Source organism: Thermobia domestica, chromosome 2 (genome assembly GCF_964235325.1).
Source record: "Thermobia domestica chromosome 2, izTheDome1.hap1.1, whole genome shotgun sequence".
Classification (NCBI taxonomy): domain Eukaryota; kingdom Metazoa; phylum Arthropoda; class Insecta; order Zygentoma; family Lepismatidae; genus Thermobia; species Thermobia domestica.
The window spans coordinates 117846143-117871172 of NC_137455.1; the positions used below are offsets into that span (position 1 = coordinate 117846143).

Here is a 25030-nt window from a genome sequence, read left to right on the forward strand (position 1 = left end):
GTCTTACCTTGTATCACGAAGTAGTCGTATTTAAATCAAACAGATTCAAAGTGCATTGTCACCTTTGTCAGTGATTCTCCAAAGTTGCGCAAACAGGAAACATGTGAAATTTCTTGCATTCCTGTGAGCTTTTCTGAGAGAAAAGTAAACAATCAATTTATTATTCTTACTGAGAATAAAACTTTTCTAGAATTACAGTTGTCTAGAAATTCATTCCAAATTTCACTCACGAGAAGGATAGCAAATTAAAACGAGTGAAAAACCCTATCAAGTGTTCTTTGTACTTTTCCGAAGAAGCCGAGTTTGTTTAAGTTCTGAGAACGGAGGTGCTTTACTTTTCACTCAGACAGGCTCCACTGGAAGGCAGGAATCTTTACTTGCTTTTAGTTTGCGCAACTTTTAGAAGTCATCAACAGAGGTGACAGCGTACGCTGAAACTGTTCGATTCCAGTACAACTACTTTGTGATGTAAGATAAGACTATTCAAGTTGTTATTCATCATGTATTCTATGCGATGTTATACTAATTATTATCTAAATAGTTTCGAGCATTTAATTCGGTGGCCTTTTTAGCAGGTTTATGTCACTCACTTGAAGTTAACTTTATGAAAACATCGTCCTTTTAGGTGCAACCTGGAATAAAATTTCTTGACGAACTGGCAATTTATGTGGAGAAAAATATGGTCGGAGATTTCTTGAACAAAAGTACTTTCTACTTAATGATTCTTCTGTAGCACAGCAAAATGTAAAGCTCACTTAGACAGTACTTTTTACTAGAGATGCAAGAATCCGGCTTTTTTTTTAAGAACATTAGTTTCCCCCCATAAAAGCCAGTTTTTCTTGGGGGGGAGGGGGACAGAAATTTTACTTTTTTCCTTACTTTTTATGACTTTGCTGTTTAAATACCACTTTTGTTTCCCTGTAGTGAATCTTACCGATAAAAAAATCCGTTTAAAACATCCAATACTTGTGACTCCTATGTTCAAGTCCGGGCTGGCTGTCTTGATTAATTTTCAAAATTTGGGATGAAAGTCGTTTGCAGCAACTGTACGTTATGCGTCCACCACATCTCATTTGTTGTTTTAGTTGCCTAACCATTTTATCAAGTTCCAGGAAGTTACACATTTTGATACGTGTTTTACTGGTTGCTTAAATGCATTCTTTCGTGAAAAAAAAAAAAAAAAAAAAAAAGTATCTTAAACCAACAAACCGTTAGGGAGCCACAGTGACTCAGTGGTAGAGCGCTTATCTCTGGTGCATGCCTCTCGATTCCCCACCAAGTACGTTTGTAGTGGACAACAGTGTGTCCGTGAGTTTTCTTGGGGTACTCCTGTTTCTCTCCACAATCTCATTCCACCAATTATTTCATCATCATTCACTTGCCTTAATCATCCGTTTCCCTTAGCCTAATAGGCTTAACGTGAGACGTTAAACTGAAAAATTTCATTTCCAAGAAACCGATACTTTTTGTTAAGAAAAAGTAGTTTTTGTCTTGCTTACATGTCGTTCTGTGTTCGAAAAACATTTTGCTCTAAGTTTCATTAAGTTCAGTTTACAAAATTAAAGCTGTAAAACACTATTTTGAGTATGATGTTATTTTAACGTCACGTTCACAGAATTCCTTCTTTCTATTATATGTTGTGTCAAAATTTTTGAAGTGAAGAATTTGTGGGTAGAGTTAAACGCTCTCTCCCGAATTCAAGTGACCTCAAGTAAATGTCATATGTAGTTATAATGAAGTTTCGGTTTATTCATCAATTTTAAATGACAATTTTGTACCACGAAGTCCGCTACATTTTCAGAACAGTTATTGCTAACACTATTGAATTTTTTTAATGAAACGTTTTCTGTCATTGAAATTTTACCTAATAACTCTATAAACATTTCGTTGAAACTGGAGTGGATCCATTGATTTGCACTTTGTCTGTCCAATCGGATGACCGATTTTGTTTGATTCATGAATTTTAAGATTTTCTCTTCAGCGTGCAGTAATTAAACGTTTTTCGTGTTGTAATGGCAAAACCAAGGTGAAACGTACTGTTGTTTCTCAAACTCAAATTTTTAGAAAAGTCGCGGAAAGAACTTCGAATATTAAAAAAATCCCGAACTTTTGTATCTCTATGTGTTACCTTGGTATATGCATGTGACGTTAATATCTATAATTATAAAAATTAAATTTTAATTATTTATTTTAAGAAGTAATTGCCTATTAACAATTACAAAACACTAAAATTCGGAAACATGGATACTGAACATAAGCGGATAAATTGAAAGTGACTACATACAAGGGAGGATCAGAACTAATGTTACAAGGCCGATATTTCTGGAGTTTCGTCTGTTATAGAGGAATGAGGAGTGTGCGGTAATTTTAATACATGGAGTTGGCAACTGTGTAGAGTTTCAACCACCCGCCAGCTACGGCAATAGTTGTAGGTAAACATAAATGGCAACTCGTTTGGAAAACTGGTCTCGCGAGGAAGTCCGCTCAGTTATTCGATTTCTGTGGGCGAAACATGTAACCGCAGCTGAAATTCACCAGCAGCTGGTATAGGTTAACTGAGAGACTAATGTTTCATCAAGATGTCACAAAATGATGTCGAAAGTTTGCGGCTGATAGAGAAAACGTCATCGACGAGGAGCGCAGGGCCAACCCGGCACAGCATCAAAAGTTTTGAACGTAGCTCGCATGGAGAAGCTGATTCAGGACTTTCACTTGCTCCTGCACTTGAAGGAGCCCCTAGGAGGCCGTCGCTTCGCTTCAAACGAGGAGGTGAAACACTTGGTGAAAACATGGCTGAACAACGCAAGGACAGGATTTTTACCAGAAGTGAATGCTCAAACTCATCCTACGATGCGACAAGTGCCTCAACCGATATGGAGAATGTCGAAAAATAACTTAATGTGTATTATACTATGTGTTGGCTGTATTGGTTGTATGAAATAATATGTACACGTTTCACTGCAGACTTTGTAACCTTACTTTCTGACCACTCCTCGTACAACCTTCAATACTGATAATTAAAGGAAAAATATATATAACTTATAACAATTTTACAATTGCTTAATGAAGAAGAAAAGCATAAGTAAATATTTTGAAATTATATAATATTACATGGTCAGTTGAGCTAGAATAATGATCTACATGTACTGAAATTAAGACGATGCCTCATTGATAAGAGAATACAGAATTTCAAATTTAAAAATTGTCTTTTAAATTTCATATTTACTCTTAAGTTATCAAACTTTTTAGCAGTGAGTAATTAGTTTCTGAAAGAAGAAGAAGAAGAAAAAACAAGTAATTATGGAGAAAAGTAAGAAAAAAACATAGAGTTCCTTTTCTTAAGTGAAACCTACCGTAGTTCAGTGGTAGAGCGCTCACCTCTGCTGCATGGGATCTCCGATTCGATCCCTCCTTGTGCCAAGTGGGCTTCGTAGTTGGCAAATGCTGTGTGCGTAGATTTTCTCGGATTTGCCCGTTTCCTCCCATTTTCTGTTTCCATCATTTCGTTTATCATCATCATCACTGCCTCCCTTACCATCGCAGGATGATAGGGATTTAAACTTTAAAAAATAAAAATAAATAAAAACTTAAGTATTTATACCTTAATATTTCGTTAGTGGTATCGAATTTGATTTTGAATTGTTTAAGAAAATTCAAAAGTAACATTTATAATTACAAGTTAATATTTTCTTCACATATATCGTTTCCTTCAAATTGATGACATATAACACGTTGATTAATTGAGTCGCATGATTTAATAAGTGAATTATTATGCTTTATTTATCTTATTTTATTTTCCTCTCCTAGCTACTAGATGGTGTCAGAAATCAGAGTTTCGTTGCAATGATACTGGACGTTGCATTCCTCATAGATGGATTTGTGATGGTGAGAAGGATTGTCAAGATGGTTCAGACGAAGCTGAAGAACGAGACTGTAATTCAAATTCGAAACCATGCGAAGCAGATGAATTCCAGTGTGCCAATCAAAAATGCATTTCAAAGGTTAAAATTTACTTGTTACTGCGTATCATACACTAAGCTGCGATTTTAGAAAAAAACTAGTGAAGTTAGATCTTCTTATAATTTATTTATTTTGTATCAAATGCTAAGAATTTAAAGAGAAGGAGTTCATTTATATGCACTTTTGGATATAGGATGGAACTAGGATAGGTGTTAATTTACATATTTTTGGATGCAGGATGTAACCACGGTTTACGTTATTCAAATATTGCAGGTAAAACTTTACAATCCAACACAAATACTAAAAGAGCAAAACAGAAAAATCACAGAAATGATTAATATTTAACTTTGAGAATTTGAAATTGATCTTCTCTGCAAGGATAATACTAATACGTTACAGCTAGTAGTTTCATAGATGAACAGTAATATTCTTCTTAATCAAGGTATACTGGGTATATTCTTGTAATTTTTTCGTGTTGATTATTGTGAACTATATCTAAACAGGCTTAATAAGTACATTTTTGTAAGTTTTTCGTGAGTTTTTTGTGAGTTTTTCGTATCACTTAGTTATGCAGGGTTCCCACTTCTTGGCGAGCACGAATTCCATGACTTTCCCAGGTCACGAGTTACAAATATCCAGGTCTATATACAAGGTGGTCAATTTTTCTTGATACGCTTTTGTGACCTTTAAACTAATGGCCAAGAAACGCTAAAATTTTGTACCATGCAGATATTGGCAGGAGGACAGTATTTGGTATACTATGTGATACCACAAGATTAGGTGTTGCCATTCCAACATAAAGTTGTATTTTTTCAAATAGCACTACGTCAAATTATTACAAATTTCAAATCTATATATATGTAGAGAAATCATACAATATCACACTTTTTATGCAGTGTTGGGAAGTGAGGACGCTAAAGTATGATAAACATCGAAAAACAATCACACTTTAGAGGCTTCTACAACAGTAATAACGCAAGTCAGAGGTACGGAGTAATGCATACTAAAGTATTTTAATCTTGAATACTACGGTCATCATATGACATATTTCATAGAAACCAAGTTACAAGGAATTGAAAATTTGACTTTTTTCAAAGGGTTTTATTTCTTTCGGGTCTTTACATAATTATCACATTGAATTAGGTAGATAGTTTTCAATTGATATAGAGATCATAATCCCGCTTACAGCAATTTGATATCTCAAACCATTCGGAAGATATGAAAAAACTCGTAAAAATTGATATATTGCTTAAAACTGCGTATTTATGGGAATTTTTAAAATAATTTTTGATTTACCTTCCTTCTGTGACATTATAACAATACTTTTTGATAAGTATAATTACAATAAGGTCTCAGAATTACATAATTTTAAGCAGTGTTGCAAACTTTAAAATATTTCACAATATCTCCAGAACTGTTTGAGGTATCAAGTTGCTGTAAACGGTATTGTGATCTTCACACCTATTGAAAACAATCTCTGGAATTGGGTAAGGTACTTATCTGACCAGTTTTTCGAAAAACTTTTGAAAAAAAAATCAATTTCAATCCTTTGTAATTATGTTTGCATTCATTCGAAATTCATCGTATCATGATCACACTACTAGACGCTAAAGTTTTTTGGATGTGCATTATCGTGTCTGCCTTGTTTTCATTATTACTGCTGTAGAGGCCACCAAAATTTCGATGTTTGTGATACTGTAGCTTCCTTAGTTTGCAACACTGAATAATAAATGTAGCATTGTAAGTTTCCATTTAACACACAAATTTGAAATACTTAACCTGGTGTAATGCCATTTGACAAAATACAACTTTATGTTGGGTTGGCAATACTGTCCCCTGGCCGATATTTGTATGGTACAAAATTTAAGCGTATTTTGTCTATTACTTTAGGAATTACAAGGGCGTATCAAGAGAAATGATCCACCCCGTATATTGTATTAAAAAAAAAAAGAAAGCAAGCTATATTTTTACATTACACGTAATATATAGTGTGTCTAGGTAGAAAAGTTTTGCAAAACAAACTAATTAATTTTATGGAATATCCCTATCAATACCCGGGTAGGGCAAAAAGAGAAATGGTTTCTGAGAAGTAAAAATCCGTATTTAAAATTCTCTGACTTTTCCAGGAGTTTTTACGAATAATCTGAATTTCCGGACTTTTTTTAGATCGGTGGGAACCCTGATATGTCATATCCAACGGGTTTGATAAAATAGAACATAGTAACTTAAGTTGTTGATGTGTTTATTTTCAGGTATACTACTGTGATAAAGACAATGATTGTGGAGATAATAGTGATGAACCAGAAACATGTGTTTACGACACTTGCAGATCTTATGAGTTCAAGTGTAACAATGATAAATGTATCCCACTGGAGGACAAGTGCGATGGAAAGGATAATTGCGGAGATAATTCAGATGAAGACGAGCAGCTTTGTGGTATGTGTCTGTTGTTTTAGTTACTAATTTACATTTTTGTTTATTGGTTTGTTGGACTTAAATTGAGAATGCTTTTCGCTAATATTTTTTGTCATATATAAATCTAAATACGTACATTTCATGTAATCTAGTCAATCAATGTGTTTAGTCTGCTACATTCAATAGCCTATAGACCAATACAAAATGTGTATACATTTCTTAATAGCTTATACTTTCTTGTTTATTTCCTCTCTTTGCGGAATAAATTAAACTCTCTGTAGTTCTCTTAGATCAGACATACCTCCGAATTCTCAAGTCATTATATTATTGGGTATTTCATTAAAATATGGGATGAAGATTTTCCTAGCATCAGTTTATATCTTAATTTAGTATTTTTCGCACTTATGTATCTACAACATTAAGTACTGCTACAATGAAAATTCCTTTCTTTTCCCTTCAAATTGTATTTCCTTACAAAGGAAATTAAACGTAGGGTGTTTCGGTAATATCAGGGTGTCCAAAAGTATATAGCCTTTGGAGTTAAAAAATGAAAATACATTTAATGTAATATGAAAAGAACATTATGAAAGCACATATACACACAATTTTGTTTTATGATCTGCTATTTTTCCGATATCAACATAATCTTATCGCTATAGAACTTCTCAGTTTCTGGTCAAAAGATTGTTACACGAGGAGGTTTTCACAGACCTCTTTTGAAACTAACATAAAACCATTCAGGTTGTTCTGCAGAGATCAAAACAAACCATAGTCTGACAGTGCCAGGTCCGTGGTGTGCGGTGGATGTATTAAAACCTCTCAGCCAAGTTCTCTTAATTTCTGACGGGTCTCTAAAGATTTATGCTGTCTAGTGTTGTCAACGTGGTTACGACACGCTCTACGTTGACCATTCTACCGTTTTCTCTTGCATTGCTAGATGCACTCACGCTAACTGTCAACAGTACAAGTTCGAGACTCGTTTTGCAGCTGCTCTTGATGCACAATAACCATCCAATTTCACCAAACTCACAGTATAATCTTCCTGGGCGTTGGCTTGCCATAGACTGTATAGCTTCTCCTCACTTCATTCATGATCTTTTTCGCACATTGTATTTGTAGGTTATCCACTTTCCATCATTCGTGATCAACCGCTTCAGAAATGGGTCGAGTTTGTACGTTTCGATAGAGATTCGCAGATAGTAATTTGATCAAGTAAAAATGATTCAGACCATGTGGCATCCATTGTCAAACTTCTTTTTGTAACCAACTTTCTCCAAACGGTTTAACACTATAAGGTGATGGATGTTTAGGTTCTTGGTGATGTCATGATTGCTTACATGTCGGTGTTGCTTGACTTTTGCTGTGGTTGGTCGCCTACTGCGTCTTGGGCTTCAAAATTTCTAGAGCAAAATCGACTGAACCATCTTTTGGCTATTGTTTTTGATAACGTTTTCTTCATAAACAACACAAATTTCTTCACGAACTTGTGCAGCACTTGTGCCTTTCTACAAATAAAATTGTAAAATGTAGAACAATCTGCCAAAAGCGCTCTCATCTTCACGACAGAATAGCTTACGTCCGATTAAGAATTCCACCACTCGTAGAACATCTAGTAGCAGTTGTCAAGTGACGTTCCACCCGACCCAGTAGGACTCATATACCCTGAGATTTTGGCCACAAACGCCATCTCATGCACAAAAAGCTAAATACTTTTTAGAAAACCTAATATTTTATTGAATTTTGTAGATGGCCCCTTCTCTAATAAAAGAAGAATTGTTTTACGTCGAGAACAATTTTGGTCTTTGCTTGGTTAGAGTGAAGTGAAAACATTGTATACATACATACATACATACATATATATATATAAACTACGACCGAAATTCGGAAAGTGAAGATACAATGATCTAAACAAATAAATTATTAATATTTTTAAAAATAATTTAATCTTTCACCCACGTATTTAGTACATGCCGTAAAGCAGTAGTATTTATTCTGAAATGCCATCAAAGTAGAGTTCTGTAAAGTTTGCGCACTAATTACTTTTCTCAGCATCAGAGGTGAATCTGCATTAACATTTCTTGTGTTACACGAAATGAAAGATGTGTTAACACCATAGGCCTCGTATTATGTTCCGTTTAATGTAATGTGGCGCTCCATAAATTGCTCCAAGCATGAACCTTATCATGAAAACAAAGTAAGTAGCTTTTGGGACAGTAAATAATCATTTTCTTCGTTTCAAGAGGACGTTGCGTATGTTGTTGCATACTGCGACTTACTACCAGAGACTTTGTACACTTCGTGATAATAATAATAATAATAATAATAATAATAATAATAATAATAATAATAATAATAATAATAAAAATCGCGTACAGCAGTTATCAGAGAGGAGTTGTGCTTTCAGTGTAAATGAGATATTTTAGAATCCCTTCCTCGTCCAAACGGTAGTCGTTTTTGGAGGCATTGAAAAATTACATATGATGATTAAAATATTAATAATAATCAACACAGAAGTGTAAAATAGGATTTAAATAAGTATATAGACTACATTGTTTAATGACTCCGATATCGAGAAACTTCACTAGATTGGAAGTGTGTCAAATGAGAAAATAGCTGTAAGCATGTACTAAAATGTGATAGTTAACGTAAATATTCTACAAATACGGCGTTACTAACTTCGTACCTGTAGGATTCAGTATTTCTTTTTAGTTAACAGTAATCTCTTGGATGTAAGAACAACCAGCAAATGGTAATAGTAAATATTCAGCCGTGGATCATAATACTAAACGATGTTTTTGCTAACGGTCTACAGTTGAAACATCATAACTATATGTTGTCAGCAAAGTTACTATGTTTGATAATGTTCAATGAGAATATAGGTTCAATTTTTAGGTACGTTAAATACATCGCAAAATGCATTACGTGTTCATTATTGAGTCATTTTTTCTTTCCTTCTTTATTGTCATTACTTACTTATCTTTCGAAACTTTGTTCTATTAATAAATGGAAGAGAGTGAATAATCAAACAGTTGCTTTGGGTGCTGGATACTATATGTGGATAGAATTGAACTTGCGTTTGATTCTAACCTATTTTACTTGCTTTATTTATGTTATATGCTGGGTTTGCCTGTGTAGCTGAATTTTGAAAATGTTTATAGAGTAAAGCCTAAGCTAGTGTGAAGAGGGAAGTAATCAAATCTGCTTTATGTGTTATTCCCAAGTACCTTTAGAAGTTCTACTTATTCATTATTATTCGCTTCTTCCCCTTGAAATTTATGTATACTTCTTTTTCATTGTTTTTCAGTTATCGTATTCAATTATCTATTATGTGCTATGTTCACGCAAGTGCCCTCAGTTTATCGTAACATGTCGTACAGTCTTGTTCCATAAAATGGACACCGGCTTTTTGAGAGCTCTATTCACGTGTTATAGGTGGAATTACGACGTAAAATTGCATTTTTATCTCCGTCAGTTGAAGTTGCTGTAGCGTCCATTTTGTAAACAAGACTGTACTTAATTGTTTTCTTGTTCCAGAAAACAATGGTACATCTTGGAGATGTGTTCCCGGTACATTCCAATGCAACAACAAACTCTGCATCAACGAAACGTTACTCTGTGACGGAGAAAATGACTGTGGAGACTATACTGATGAAGATAGGTGCAGTAAGTGGCCCTATATAACGTTAACAACTCACTATCACAAATTATTGATGTTTGAGCTTTCCGGCTTTGTTATACTGAAACTGGAATTAAACTAAGTTCCATGTCGAAGTGAAAAACTGAGAGGTCATGCACTAGAGAGAAAAACTCTTTGATTCTTAATGCGCTTTTCCATTTGTATTTGTGAAGAATATTCTGACATTTTGAAGCCTATAAACCCCGTGATGCAGATCCTGGTTTGGTTTTGGGAACAATTCGTAATGAAATTTATTCATCCTTAGTTCCAGCAATCCTTATCACAAAATTTGGATCCGAATAACAAGATTTGTAAGAGAAGATTAAATTTGAGTCTGGAAATCCTAGAAATTACTGTTAAAATTGTTAATATTTCCAAGCCGATTTGCCACGAAGCTTTTATTAAAACTTGATTGGCAGATGGACCTATTATGCCTGAGATTGGTAATTCAGTCTACGTAAATTTTCGTTTCATTGCTTGGAAGCTTGCAGGAAAGAAGTATCGTGAAGAGCGATTAAACAAAGAAAGGATATGTATGTATATAAAATCTTGATGAGTAAGCAGTCATAGTTCATGGCTTCCATATTTCACTCGAATATATACACGCAAGTTCGAAATAATGCTTTTATCGCACATATAAATGTTAAAATGATTTGAATTGTAGAGAACCTGTTTTTATTTTTATAATGTTTTGATATACAAACTTCATGCATGTTGAAATTTAAGTATTGCCTCACTTAAGGTACTGGATAACTTTTGTTTAGATTTTTGAATTTTGATATTGTCACCAGCAATTCACCTGAAAATATGATTACAGAATTCTTATTATAACTAAAAATCCTGTAATCATTTTTAATACTCATTTTTAATAATTTATTTCGAGTACTGCAGAAACATGCTCTATTGTTTCTCAATCGAAAAGAAATATATTTTATATCTGCTAGAGTTGTTGATTTTTTTTCTGTTTCTTTTATAGATATCAATGAATGTGAGCAGCCAAATGCGTGTTCTCAAATATGTGTCGACAAAAAAGTTGGTTACGAATGTAAGTGTCATCCAGGATACAAGGCAAACTCCAAAGATCCACGTCTCTGCGTCGATATAAATGAATGTGAAGATCGCCCTTGTTCACAAACATGTATCAACACAAAGGGCTCATATAAATGTGCTTGTGTGGAAGGCTATATTTTACGTGACGACAGACATACTTGTAAACCTAATTCAAGTAAGTCAGTGTGAATCTTTTTTACTGTTGAGTAGTTATAAAATTAATGCAGGATTCGGGTATCTTAACTTTAATATATGAATATGGTCATAGAATGCCTTGTTATGTTTAACTTGAAAGCTATATTCTGCTCTTTCTAGCTACGTAACCTTTTAGAAATATATATCTGTACTTTCGTATTTTTTTTAGATCTGAAAAGATAGAATATCGAAAGGCAAAATAATTATCAATGCAACGTTGGATCCTCAAATTCTTTCGTGGGGATTGGCCTAGAAATTAAGAAAGGTCATGTACATATTGATTTGATGATGTTGATTTGAAAGATGATCACGAAAGCAAATCGTCGATAAACGACACAAGAGGTTGCGGAGGAGGAACTCAACATTGATCATTCGATTGTCGCACAGTATTTGCAGAAACTAGAAAAAATAAGAAAAAGATGAGCAAATAGATACTGCACGAATCGATCGAGAACCAAAGAAATCGGCGCTTTAAATTCTATTCTCCGCTGCTCTTATGTAACAAAGAGAACACTTTTGTAAACCTCATTCAGACATGCGATAAAAAACGGAATCTGCGCAGCAACTAACAACATTCTGCCCAATGGTTGGATCACGTTTTCGCTTGTAAAGTTCCTCCAACACCGGCGTCGCATTCTTAACAAGTACGTAGTGGCGAGTAGCATAATTTCAGGTTTTGCTTCGGAAGAGGTCAGTTCTCTCCGATATAAATAGGAGAGCAATACCAGGTTTTTCATTGGTATATTATACTATTGATTAATATATATTGGTCAACAGGAATGATCTAATCATGTTACGCCACAATAGTACATAAATAATCCTGCAGAAGTTACACTTATTACGATACGGAGCTCTGTGTATCGTAATACAAGTTCTTGTGGTGAAACATCTTCAGCAACCAAGCCAGTGCTCAGAATGCCTTCGAAAGCTGGATCAAAGCTCCAGAACCTCAGACTTTTATGATACAAGAACCTTGTTTTTAATTTGTACAATTGTGTTAACGTCGATGGCTTTTATTTTGATTAATTTCGTCCAATGTCAGCAAGATATGACAGTTTGAACTTCGGTTCAAAATACTGCATTAATTTCGCAACACAACAATATAGTATTACTAATTATCTAATTTTCATGAAACTTTAGTAAACATTATTCGATTTTGATGCAATGTGATGAATATTTTCCTTGATGCTTCCTAATCATCTCCACTGCTTAACATTGAAATCAGCAAAGATCCGTAAATTACTCCCTCTCCTCCCACCACTTTAAAATATGTTTATAACAAATTTCATAGAAATTCTCCTTTTTGAAGGATAATATTTGTTTGCTTGATATTTAATACTTATCCGTATTACTTGAAGCGGATATTTCTCAGAGGTGAATGTATGAATTCACCTAATCTTTTTTAATTAGTTATAACGTTTTTAGTAATTACTATAATTTTATGAAGCACGAGTTCTTTCTTCGATGGTTCCTAGTAGAGCATGCTGCTTCGGGTTGCCATCAGTCAGAGGTAACAGTGAATCTGCTTCCAATATGCTTCAAGTTAACTTGCTTTAAAATAAATAAATAAAAAAAAATGAAAATATTGTTTCTTCTTCTTCTTCTTCTTATTATTATTATTATTATTATTATTATTATTATTATTATTATTATTATTATTATTATTATTAATTAATTAATTAATTATATCAATTTGCTTTAGCAGCTGTCGCTAGCATCTTAACCTAACTAAATAATAATATTTAATGTTTCGTTTCGTTCAGAATAAAACACTTGTGTTCACTGAACAGGATTTTTTCTTAGCTAAAAAGCGAGTTTAGATTTAACTTTAGTTTAACGTGAAATTGCAAATTAGAATTTGTTTTCTCCTATGTAGATTTAACTAAAATATAATATTTTACAGCTGAACCGCTAAAACTGGTCTTCTCTAATCGATACTATATTCGATTTGTTGACATTCACGGCACACAGGAACTTCTTGCACATAACTTAACAAATGCTGTAGCCTTAGACTACGATTGGCTAGAAAACTGTATCTATTGGTCCGATGTTACGGCATTAGGCAGCAGTTTGAAGAGGATGTGTGGTGTAAATCAAACTTATGAGGTAATAATTTCTATATTTCTTATATTCGTTTCTACCTAGTGAAGATACATAGTCGTACTTACAAACATTTATAGATATGAACAAACATGATTTCAGAAATGAGAAAATTCACGTAGTTAATTTCTTTTCATTCTCATTTTACGTATTATAGTTTTCCTATTTTGTAGAATCATTGTTAATATTTATAGTTGATGACATTAGCTTAAAGGTAAAACCTGTTCATGGTATTAAGTTGTTCCTTTATGGGCTTGAACATCCTGTAGTCCAGTTTTGAAAAGTAATGGAGTTAAGTCATTAAGAGCCATGAGGTTGTGTTTTTTCTTACTTTTACCCGTCCACTGGTTTTTGTATGGTATTCAAATACATGTCTACAATTTGTATTACCATAAAAAATGGCATTATTAACCGAATAATAGATGCTGAGGCAAACCCATCCGTACAAACATGACATCATTTACCAAATAAAAGATGTTGACATACAAACATGACTTCATTGCATTAGAAATTGAGTCATCTCACGTGTCATACATGGGTCATCTCACAGTGGAGGAAGGAACTGATAGTAATATGTGTTGAATTACTTTAAAGCAGGATGTTCTTCACGATTTTTTTGTTTTAATTATCGCCAATAGGATTTTTCAAAATGGAGTACCTCAAAAGTAGCGTAAAACTCTGTGAAGGTACTCGGAACATTGCCTTTCCTCAATTATCATTATATCATGATTAAAGAAAATGTTATTTTAATGAGGTAAAATACACATATAAACAATTGTTGCCAAAGTAATTGTTGGTGACACGTGATAAAGCTTTTATTGCTAACTTTCAAAACTTTTATAAAGGGATATATGGTGTGACGGAGATTCAATATGCCCGTACATTGTCATGAAGTTACACTTCAAATTGTATAGTAATTGCCAATCAGTTTTACATAGCAATACAATTTCAGGTACTTCATTCAGCAACGTTATTGAATCCTGATGGACTTGCTGTTGATTGGGTTGGTCGTAACCTTTATTGGGGAGATAAAGGAATAGATACGATAGAAGTTTCGAAGCTTGATGGACGATATCGAAAAATTTTGATCAATAAGGGATTGCAAGAACCACGAGCCATTGTTTTGAATCCTCATGAAGGGTAAGTTACAAACCCATTTTGCAAATGTGTAGTAGTTTCTGATTCTCATTTAAATTTATTGCATTTGCATTTACTATTGAATAGGTATTCGAACCCTTCTAAGCTCCTATGCTGAAATAAAAATTATGAAATCACCTCTACTTCTTGTAATACACTCGTAGATCTGTTTGCATGTTTTAGATCGTGTTGTTACAAACCAATGGTAAGGTAGCAATTTTAGTGTGAATCATTATAGCAAGAAAGTACTGTAGTGTATGTATGAATGGAGCTCAAATATACCTGCAAAAGCAACCCATAAACATACAGTGAAACCATAACTTAGGCTTTTGTATTTGAATTGAACTAGTTCAATAACTTGAATAATTAATTTCCTCATTGAAACTACCTAACGCTGTCGTGATACATCGGCGAGCAAAGGTAGTTATCATTTTGCTGTTTCAAACCTGGTTTAGCCTTGAATGAGATGTCTTCTATATCATTTTACATGTTCTGTTTTAGTATTTATAGAGTATTATTTTTATTAGTGCCTCAATAAACTTCACTGTACTTTGTATTCATATGATTACTTCTGTTAGATAGGCTTTTATACATTTGGTCCTCTTGATACAATGAAGTTGACATTAGTCGAGAACCCAATCCATGTGAAAGATGGCAACCCTCAGAAACTGTATTCAAATTAGTTTTACAAAATAACTATCAAAATGTATGTCACTTCCAAACTTTGACCCTATTCTGTCTCTAACTAGTATTGGTTTCAATATGTAGCTAACTTTCCTTGTCAAAACTACAAAATTCATATATAACAGAAATTAAGATTCCTTTACAATTGTAGATTTGTTATGTTTTATGCAGGTTTATTGAAAGACTTCACAATGCATCAGGGTCTTTGTGTGAATGTAACCATACGGACTCCAATATTTTCATTCATATATCACAGATATTTGTTCTTTAGTCTGGAACCTAAATAGTGCCAATAGCTCACTTGATAATCAAGATTAAGACAGTATCATTAATTATTTCGAACTGGATGACTATAATATTCAGAAAATTAGTTTGTTTTGGATTATGTATATATCCATATGGAATGATGATGTTAATGCAGTAATTCAATTAATTCCGAAACTCTTGTGTTCCATTTGGTTTCTTTTTTAAGCAAAAAGTGACTAATTTGTATGGGTTTTAATTAGGTACATGTACTGGACGGACTGGGGTGACAATCCTTACATAGGAAAAGCTGGTATGGATGGCTCCAACCGTAGGAATATAGTAAACGATTCCTTGGGCTGGCCTAATGCATTGACCATCTCCTACGCAACCAATGAAATATTTTGGGCTGATGCACGAGAGGACTACATTGCTGTAGCTGACTTGGAAGGAAGAAACAAACATATTATTATAAGCAGAGGTAAGCAAATAGTTGAACTTTTATTTTATTTATTTATTTATTTATTTACTTTTCATCCGTAAATATGCCTTGTAATGATAAGTGTTGAAATATGCACACTTATAGTAGAAGTTTTATTTTTTTATTTTTAGATTACTGTATTTGAATCTGTTTGTAAATGAAAAAAAAAAACAATTAAAGAAAAAGAAGTAATAATTAAACTAACTCTGACCATTTACACTTAAATCAACTCATGACAATAATTTGAATATATTCCCGCTTCGTAATTTGCATAAAGTGGATTATATCTTAATGCTAGTACGAAGGCGAGCAACATATTGTTTTTGTTATAATTTGATACTTGATTTCCGTTTTCTTAATTGTGTTAACAAGGTGTGGTAGAATAGTGCCCGGATTTTTTCTTAAATTGCTGGCTCCCAGCCGTTGCATATGTATCTGTACTTACTTCTAGGGGTACAAAATGCTCGAAAATGGAAGTGTATTACTGTAGCTTTTATGAAATCCGTCTGAAAGTTAATGTAGATTGAGGATAGTAAATAAATGAGTTGATAAGCTCACAGTAAAGGGCACATGCTAAGAGAAGAATTAAATTAAATGTATGGAGGAAGTTACATAACTCACAACTGCACTGTGTTAGGTGATAATGATAAGGCGATGAATCTTGGTGGACCGTGCCCACCCAAAATTAAACTTAAACCCTATATAATTGGACTGTGACTACAGTAATGTGATCATATTGTATCTAATATTACCTATGTGAAATTATACTGTAATACATTTTAATGTCATTTTATTGCTGTGAAAATGATTTTGTCGCTCTTTTCTCCTAGAGAGAAGAAGGCGCATTGAAATTGATTAATTAACGTCTTTTCGTGACATTTGAATTAATTTATGGTACGCAACTAACCGAAGTGAATGCCGTTACTAGGGGAAAGAAAACAAAGCTAATTTAAGGAAAAACAAAACGAATTACAGTACAAACCTTCCTTGTATAGTCTGCAGTAAAAAAAACCTGCAACATGAGCATGTAAGTTTAAAGTTGAATGTCCCGCGATTACACTCCGAGACTAAGGCAGGTGGTGGTGATGAATTGGATAATAATAGTGAAATGAAGTGGAAGGAAACGGGAAAACTCTGAGAAAAATACCCACACGGTATTAGTGCACCATAGAGTCCACTTGACCCCATGCACTAGAAGTGGGCGATCTACTACTGAGCCACCGTGGTAATGACTTTCTCTTCATTGAATGTCATAACAAGGTATTCCACTAAAAGAAAACTGTCGGTACTGCTAGCAATGCGTAAAACACCGAAAAATTATATTCACCATTATTTTTGTGGAGAATGAGATGGAAGGATGATTGAAATCAACACGAGTGAAAAAGAAGGAAATAAGTTTTGAGTGAGAAAATATCGGTAGCCTGTCGAAATGAATAACGACAATTTTCTTTTAATGCATTCTGTAAACATGAATTTTCAAAATAGTATAATACACGTTATAATTTGTAGTTTGTGTTTAATTTCAGAACGTGATTCCGGAGTCATGTTGCACCATATCTTTGCAATGACCCTTTTCGAAGATTCCTTGTATTGGACAGATTGGGAAACAAAATCAGTAGAGACTTGTCATAAATACAGAGGAGACCAAAGAAGAACTATAACCACAGTTCTCCATAGACCAATGGATATTCAGGCTTACCATCCACTGCGGCAAATGCCTAGTAAGTATCTTCATTTTGTTTATGGGTCTTATTTTATGATTTTTGATAAGAGTAAATTACGGTTTTTTTTTTAAAAAAAATGCGATTTTGTTACTTTGATTTTTATTTAGATTAAAATCTGGGAAACTAAATCATTTAAGAAAGATAACTTAAGACACATTTCCGTGAACTACGAAACATTTCTACCTGAACTGTTCAAGGATATATCTCTGTTGGTTAAAATATATTAATTTGATTATTTAGGAAAATAAACCAGATGCCGATTTTTTCAAAAGAAATGTTTATATATTGTGCAACAGGAAGAAGCTTTAGATGAGGGCGATGAGTATGTGTTGCCAGTATAGTCTTATATTTACCAGAAAACAAATTACAGTGGAGTTTTTTTTCTTTTATAACTTTGTTCTCATTCTGCACATAAAATGACTGATAGTGACTCGCAATTGAATCTGTTATTTTTTTCGTATTTTTCCGTTATACTCGGATGGGTCTGTATCTATAAATAAATAGAAAGATAAATTAAGTAAGTTGGTACGAATGAAATGTCCGTATTTCATATCTGGCAAGAAACTACTATCCATTTCATAAAGATAGGCCCCTGACTTCGCGGTGCTGCCGTGACGTCCAGTCAAAACTTATATTTCATTGTCATACCTCGTTGGAATTGCTGGAATGTTGTCTTTTCAATACTTAAGATATAAAAATTTTCTTTGTACTATGTAGTGAGAAAAAAATAAAAATTAATGAAAAAGTGCGTGTTTTTTCGTACTTTTTTGGTAGATCAATGTTTATAGAGCTATATCTCAGAAAAGAGATCACGTGAAATAATTTCCTGTGTACAGTATGTAGATGCATCCATTAACTGTAAGATGTGAAAAGTTCAATTTTCATCACTTGATATTTTTTCTGTAATTAAAACAAATGTACGACGCTCTGATCTCCTTTACCATTGTAGGTAGAGAAACGTACAAAACACTGTTCGAAAATTTGGAAGTCTAGTGTTCCAAATATTTGGAACTATAAACAAAAAAGGGTTTAGTTGGTAGAGTATTTATTTTTTTAAAAAAAATGTTTACTTCAACATATTCTCTGCGTTAAGCGGTGAGCCATGTTGCAACCCAATCTTTAAATTCCCCGCGCTTATATGAAGAAACAGCATACAGTAAATGGAAGTGCGGCAATGCTGTCGTGCACTGTTGTCGCGTTCAGGAAGCTTGTAGCGCGAAGCCTACTTCATAAGAATGTAATAGGAAAAGTATTTATTATAACCTTTCACAACATCATAAAAATATTAATGCATGCACACTTATGTCCAAAATTATTGTCGCATGTCTATAAATATGTTATTGTAGGAATATAATTTGATAACGAATTCGTCTGGTATTTCTTATGATGTTAGTATGTGTATAATCGGCAAAGACATGTATGTGGCAAATTTCATGTCAAAAGAGCAGTAAATAAGAACAATAAAACGAAACTAAAATTTTCTTATCCATTTAGGAACATTTTGTTTTACTCATGCTAATTTTCGTATTCTTTTCCTATGAAATTTATTACAAATATACATTTCCCGACTCTACATATAGTATCAGTATTAAAAGTACCCTGCAAAATCATTATCAAATTATATTCTTACAAGAAGACAGTTATAGATATGCGACAATAATTTTGGACATGAGTGTACACATGTCAATGTAATCGAAATAAAACGTTGAAGAAACACATCCAAAAACTCATCTCTTAATCTACTTACTTCATTCACTTTCGTCATGGCTTTGTTGACTCATCGCTGCTCCTGCTATCTTCCCTAATATTTATAAACAATGCCTCCATTTCTACCTCAAGATTTATCAGTATACACACTCTACAGCTTACGAACATGTTAAAGGTTAAAAAGAAATATAGCCCTACTGTAACCTTGGCAATCATGTGTTCACCCAAGTTTTGCGATCAATTCCCCTGCCGAATGTAACACAGAATGAGTCCTTTGTTTTCTTTCAACGAAAGTAAACAATGCAATGAGTAGGTGACGAGGGCTGTATTTGCGTCTAATCACGTCGCACTGATTAAATCTTCAACACTTCCCTTCGGTTCGTAGGCGTCAAAAACTTCCACACACACTCACATCATATGGGTTCATTGCAATGAAACGGACGAATGGGCATTTATATTTTTGTGAGTATATCTTGTGCTTTTTGATTGAAAAAAAAAAATGGATATTCCTTCACGAGCGGCGATATTACAAAAAGAAGAGGCAAAATGTTTAGCGATAATGAAATTGCAGAACTGATGAATGACTCCGACTCAGACGGTTATGAGTTAGTAATTAATAGTAAGGACATTGATTATTCTGTGCTCAGTGGCGTATCCGGGAGTGAACAAGATAGTAACTCTGTTTCAAGTAAACCTGAAGCTGCGCCGAAAAAAAAACAAAAAAACGCGTCATTCCTATTCAAAGGCAGATTCTAATGTAGCTTGGAGCTCTTAGATCTGAAAACAGATTTTCTGTGAAGTGTAAACTCAATATTACATATCAACTATGGTTGTATCATATAATAAACTTTGTGCGTGTTTTTGTTTCTGTGCAAGTGTATTTTTGTACTGCGTGCAACAAGTGAAAAACTGACAAAAAGCAACAAATTTTCGAGGACCATCACATGCAAATCCAAACAAGATAAGAGTTTGCTTTTCTAATTTTGAACACTTGGTACATTTACTGTATATCCTGTTAATTTCTAAGATATTGGTTTAAAATCTGTGGAGACATTACATTTTAAAAATATCTCTAAAAAGTGCCGGACAGTGTGCGTGACAAGTTTAAATACCCGTCCGGCTGAGAGTCTATACGCGCCAGGAAAATGTGGCAACGTAGCACTCCGTATAAACTTCGATAGCGAAGGGCGCAAAGCAGAAATAATCATAATGTCATATTTGTGATTGTTTATCTTTTAAAACAAGTCAAAACAGTTTGGTTGAAAAAGCTATTTTAAGATCTTTCTAAAAGTTTTTTCATATTGTTAATACACCGCAGCAATTCAGAGATAATGATGTCTCACTTTTTACTGAATAACAAGAAAATTACTACGTGTTGAGTAATGAAATTTTCAGAACTTACAGGTAATAGATGCACCTACATATCGTGCACAGGAAATTATTTCATGTTATCTCATTTCCGAGATATAGTCCTATAAACATTGATTTACCAAAAAAGTACGAAAAAATACACACTTTTTCATTAATTTCTATTTTTTTCTCACTACCCACTACAAAGAAAATTTGTACGTCTTAATTATTGAAAAGACAACATTCCAACAATTCCAAAGAGGTACGACAATGCAGTATAAGTTTTGACTGGACGTCACGGCAGCACCGCGAAGTCAGGGGCCTATCTTTATGAAATGGATAGTAGTATCAGCAACACAACACAGGGATGGACTAAGATTCCGCGTTTAACGTTACAAACTGTATGCACTATCGAACAGGCTGGACTACCGAGGCAGTCAGAAGGCAGTTCATTGTTGAACAGGATTGTGTGAAAATGCATCATGGAGAACACGACCGCAGGCGTTTTTTCTCCACGAATTCAAACTGGGACATTCTGCATAGCAAGCTGAAAAAGGTAACAATGCATTTGGGCTATTAATCGCAAGTAGCGCACCATTTGCCTTTTGGTTTTCAATTTCATTTCGGTGGCAACATTACAAAATGAGTCCCGTGGGCACTGATCAACATTATGTTCGGATCAGCTCCTCAGAAACACGTGGAATTGGACCCTCGGAAAAGTCTTATAAAGTTTGACTTACAGGTGCCACATGAGTTGACACCGGCCAACAAGAATAGTCATCCAATGGTGTTCAGTTCTCTGAGTATAAGGAATAACGGGAAAGTTTTCTACAGCACATAGTCATTTTTAATAAATGGATGTTCTATGACAATCATAAATGATCAGGACAGTAGTTGGATCTTGATCAAAGTCCAGGATAGTTTCCAAAACCTGTAGATGTTGGTTGTATGGTGATCTATGGCGGCGTTGATCAATCATTCTTTCCCCATCGAGGCGGAAACATCACTGAGGATCATTATAGTACTGAACTTCATGAAATGCACACCCAAATATTGCTGAAAAGACGTTGCATACGCTCCATGAGTTGCATGAAATCGATCCTTATCCACTGTATTTTGACGTCTTTCTCACCGAGTATCGTATCTTCTGACATCTTAGTCGCTTCTTCGGAGGGAAAGCCTTTCGTGATGATCGTGGGGTACAACGTGCAGTTGAGAACTTTTCATCGCATACTCCAAACTTCTTTCGCCACAGAATCCAGTCGTTAGCTGAGTATGACAGAAATATATGGTTGCAGACGGCGACTATTTTGATTAACTGGGTATTATAGTTTTCACATTTTTGGCGTTTGAAAATGATGCTGTTGGGACGAATATTTCATTTGCATCAACCCAATACACTGATTTTGTATTATTATAGTGGAAAACAACCCTTGTGAAGACAATGGTGGATGTAGTACGTTATGTTTGTTGTCACCTGGAGGTAAAAAGAAATGCATGTGTCCTGAAAACTACGTCTTGGATTCCGATGAAACAAGTTGCATAAGTAACTGCACTTCAGCCCATTTTGTTTGTGCCAAGACCTACAAATGTATCCCCTTCTGGTGGAAGTGTGACAGACAGGTAAGTTTCATTTTTTTGAATACATAATCAGATTTAATCCTAGTTTATTCAAAAGAATGGATTTTTTAAAATTATTTTTTTCTGGATGTAAAATTGTTAGAATTTTTAATTACATTTTTGTATTAACCTCATCTGCCCAATCCTATACAACTCTTTTCTAATTGAATAGATCTTCCTTACATATTATAGTAGCTGGAAGAAAATCAGAAAAAAGTGCATAGTCTTCCGACACGGTCTCACGTTTCTTGGTTCAATTGCTGAATATAATCCCCCTCTATGCACTCCGTGATAGACTACCACTTCACTATAAACCATTTCAGTATCTACTTACAGAATCAGTAGAATAAATTTCGTTTCTTGTCAGAACTGAATAATTAGAAGATAACGTGCATTTAGCTCACTTACTTTTTGCGGCATTTTAATTTAAATATTTTTGTATTTTAAATATATACTGTACATGTGTGATAGTGTTTTGTGTTATTTCTGGTCAATTAACTTCTGGTTAATAAATTTTTAATATATATTTTAAAAGGATGACTGTGGAGATGGATCTGATGAACCTAAAGGGTGCCCAGCATTCCAATGTTTACCAGGTCAATTTCAGTGTAACAACTCAAAATGTATTCATCCATCACAACTGTGTAACGGAAACTCTGAATGTGGCGATGGTTCCGATGAAATGGATTGTGATAAAGTAAGTTAGCCATTTGTTGTTTTTTAATGTAGAATGAAATGTTTGGGCTCGTTAAATGTATTATTGCATGTAAATTCTGTACATTTTTAAATTCCAGTATATAATAAGGTTCCATATATTTTCTGAACGAGCTTCTTGTTTGTATTAATGTTAAATCTTTTCGAAGCAACTATAGAATTCTTAGTTCTTTATTTGAAATACTTAAATAATGTTCTTGTTCTAACAGTGTCGACAATGTAACTAACTTGGTTTAATGATGTTATATTTTAGTTTAGTGTGTGGATTTATTTATTTATTATTTATTAGCATGTAATTGAATAAAAATTAGCTTGTGCAGTTGTACATAAGCAGAAGTCAAAATTATACAAATTGCATTATATTACCATGACGCTGATGCAGTTGAGATCTAGAGGGCATCTACTCCACAAACACTATTGAAATTCATAAGATGTAATTCTTTATTCAAGAAATGTCTTTATTCAGTTACTTCAACAAAACCTTTTAACTGCATTTAGAGTTTCCATATCCAGCAAAGTCCCTTGCTCTTAATGACACTTCTAAAGCTAATTAACAGTTTTCATATAGTTTATACGATTCAACAAGGGTAATTATTATATATATACTATTGTCCAATTATTTATTCCGGGTATACTTTTCATAAACATTTTTGCCGAATCTAGCAAATGGATCAGCAGTAGGCAATGAAAATTAGAAGTAAATTAAACTAGATATCCGTGTTTTTTATAAATGTAAATGATGGATAAAAAATCATAGTTACTTCTGTTACCAGCAGCTGACAGGAACGTCATCGATCTAACGTAATTCTTCAAAATAAATACACTTGAGATAGGAAGAGGGTTTCGTTAAAATAGAGGCTAATTTAGGATATTTTTTTTTTAAATTAAGACAGATAAAACAACAGGAGAGGTATTAAGTCGAACAATGATTCTAGAATAATTAATTCCACTATTACTCTTGTATTATTGTAGGTATTGAGCTGAATTTCTGTTCAGCAATTATAATTTTCATTTAATTTTTCAAGATTAGTGCAAATTGTACAAACTTTTGGATTTTATTCTTTTACAGTATACATGTCTAAGCACACAATTTAAGTGTCCCGGAAATGGCACAGTACCAGGAAAATGTATTCATATAAGGAAACAGTGTGATGGACATGAAGATTGTGCTGGGGGAGAAGATGAACAGAATTGTCCACCGAAGACATGTCCTGCTAATCAGGTAAACTTGTAACGTTGTACTCAATTTTTCGTATTTTCAAAATGAAATCATGCTTTTATGTTCATTGTGTATGTGTGCTCCACTCGTTCTTAATGAGATTAATAAGAGTCGTTAGTATAATCTTAGTAATTTTAATCGAGTCGAATAATTAGATTAGTTGACTTCAGAACTTTTATCTTCTTTATATGCATATTTGCTGACTTCTTTCCTCTCTCCTGTTCTCATTTCGGATTGTAATACAATTGTTGATTTTGCACTATAAAAATTATCTTATTCAAATACTATACACTATGTATGTCTCGACTAGATACCGAAACAGAAATAATAATCAGTCGGATCTAGGGTATGAGATGACCTTTGAATACGTGTTTTGTTTCCATACTGCAGTTGAAACTTCAAAGAAATAACATGTTGACTCAAATCACTAGAGGTGTAGGTTTTCTTTTCTTGATTCAACTCGTAGTTCACAAAATTTAACTTACCTTATTTGATTTATAGCTTTTTACTTAATATACCATTGATGAACTTGAAAATATCAATTTTTATATTGTTCATTATAGCTTTGAAAATATTTAACATGTAAAACAAAACTGACCAAAGCAACAAATATATTAATAACATTTGTGTAATAGTTCCGCAATATAACATCGCTTTCATCAGACACGTTACGAGAGATCAATCCAGGAATATCACCTTAAATATATATAGAAAGTGAAAGGAGGACACACTCATTCTTCCAGAGCCAATCAGGT

At 33.7% G+C, this 25030-nt stretch overlaps 1 protein-coding gene across 4 annotated transcripts in view; it reads left to right on the forward strand.

Moving 5' to 3' along the window:
- The window catches only part of LRP1 (LDL receptor protein 1), a 527843-nt gene that overhangs the window by 440334 nt on the left and 62479 nt on the right, over positions 1 to 25030 (forward strand). For 3 of the 4 annotated variants that reach the window (XM_081745273.1, XM_081745263.1, XM_081745282.1), the window contains 11 exons: positions 3808 to 4001; positions 6213 to 6396; positions 9910 to 10038; positions 11028 to 11276; positions 13200 to 13402; positions 14349 to 14536; positions 15724 to 15941; positions 17468 to 17662; positions 22143 to 22345; positions 22878 to 23039; positions 24126 to 24278. In XM_081745273.1, the coding sequence (XP_081601399.1) occupies positions 3808 to 4001; positions 6213 to 6396; positions 9910 to 10038; positions 11028 to 11276; positions 13200 to 13402; positions 14349 to 14536; positions 15724 to 15941; positions 17468 to 17662; positions 22143 to 22345; positions 22878 to 23039; positions 24126 to 24278 (2078 nt within the window). The remainder of the gene's footprint in view (positions 1 to 3807; positions 4002 to 6212; positions 6397 to 9909; positions 10039 to 11027; positions 11277 to 13199; positions 13403 to 14348; positions 14537 to 15723; positions 15942 to 17467; positions 17663 to 22142; positions 22346 to 22877; positions 23040 to 24125; positions 24279 to 25030) is intronic. The other variant, XM_081745289.1, reaches the window with a different exon arrangement.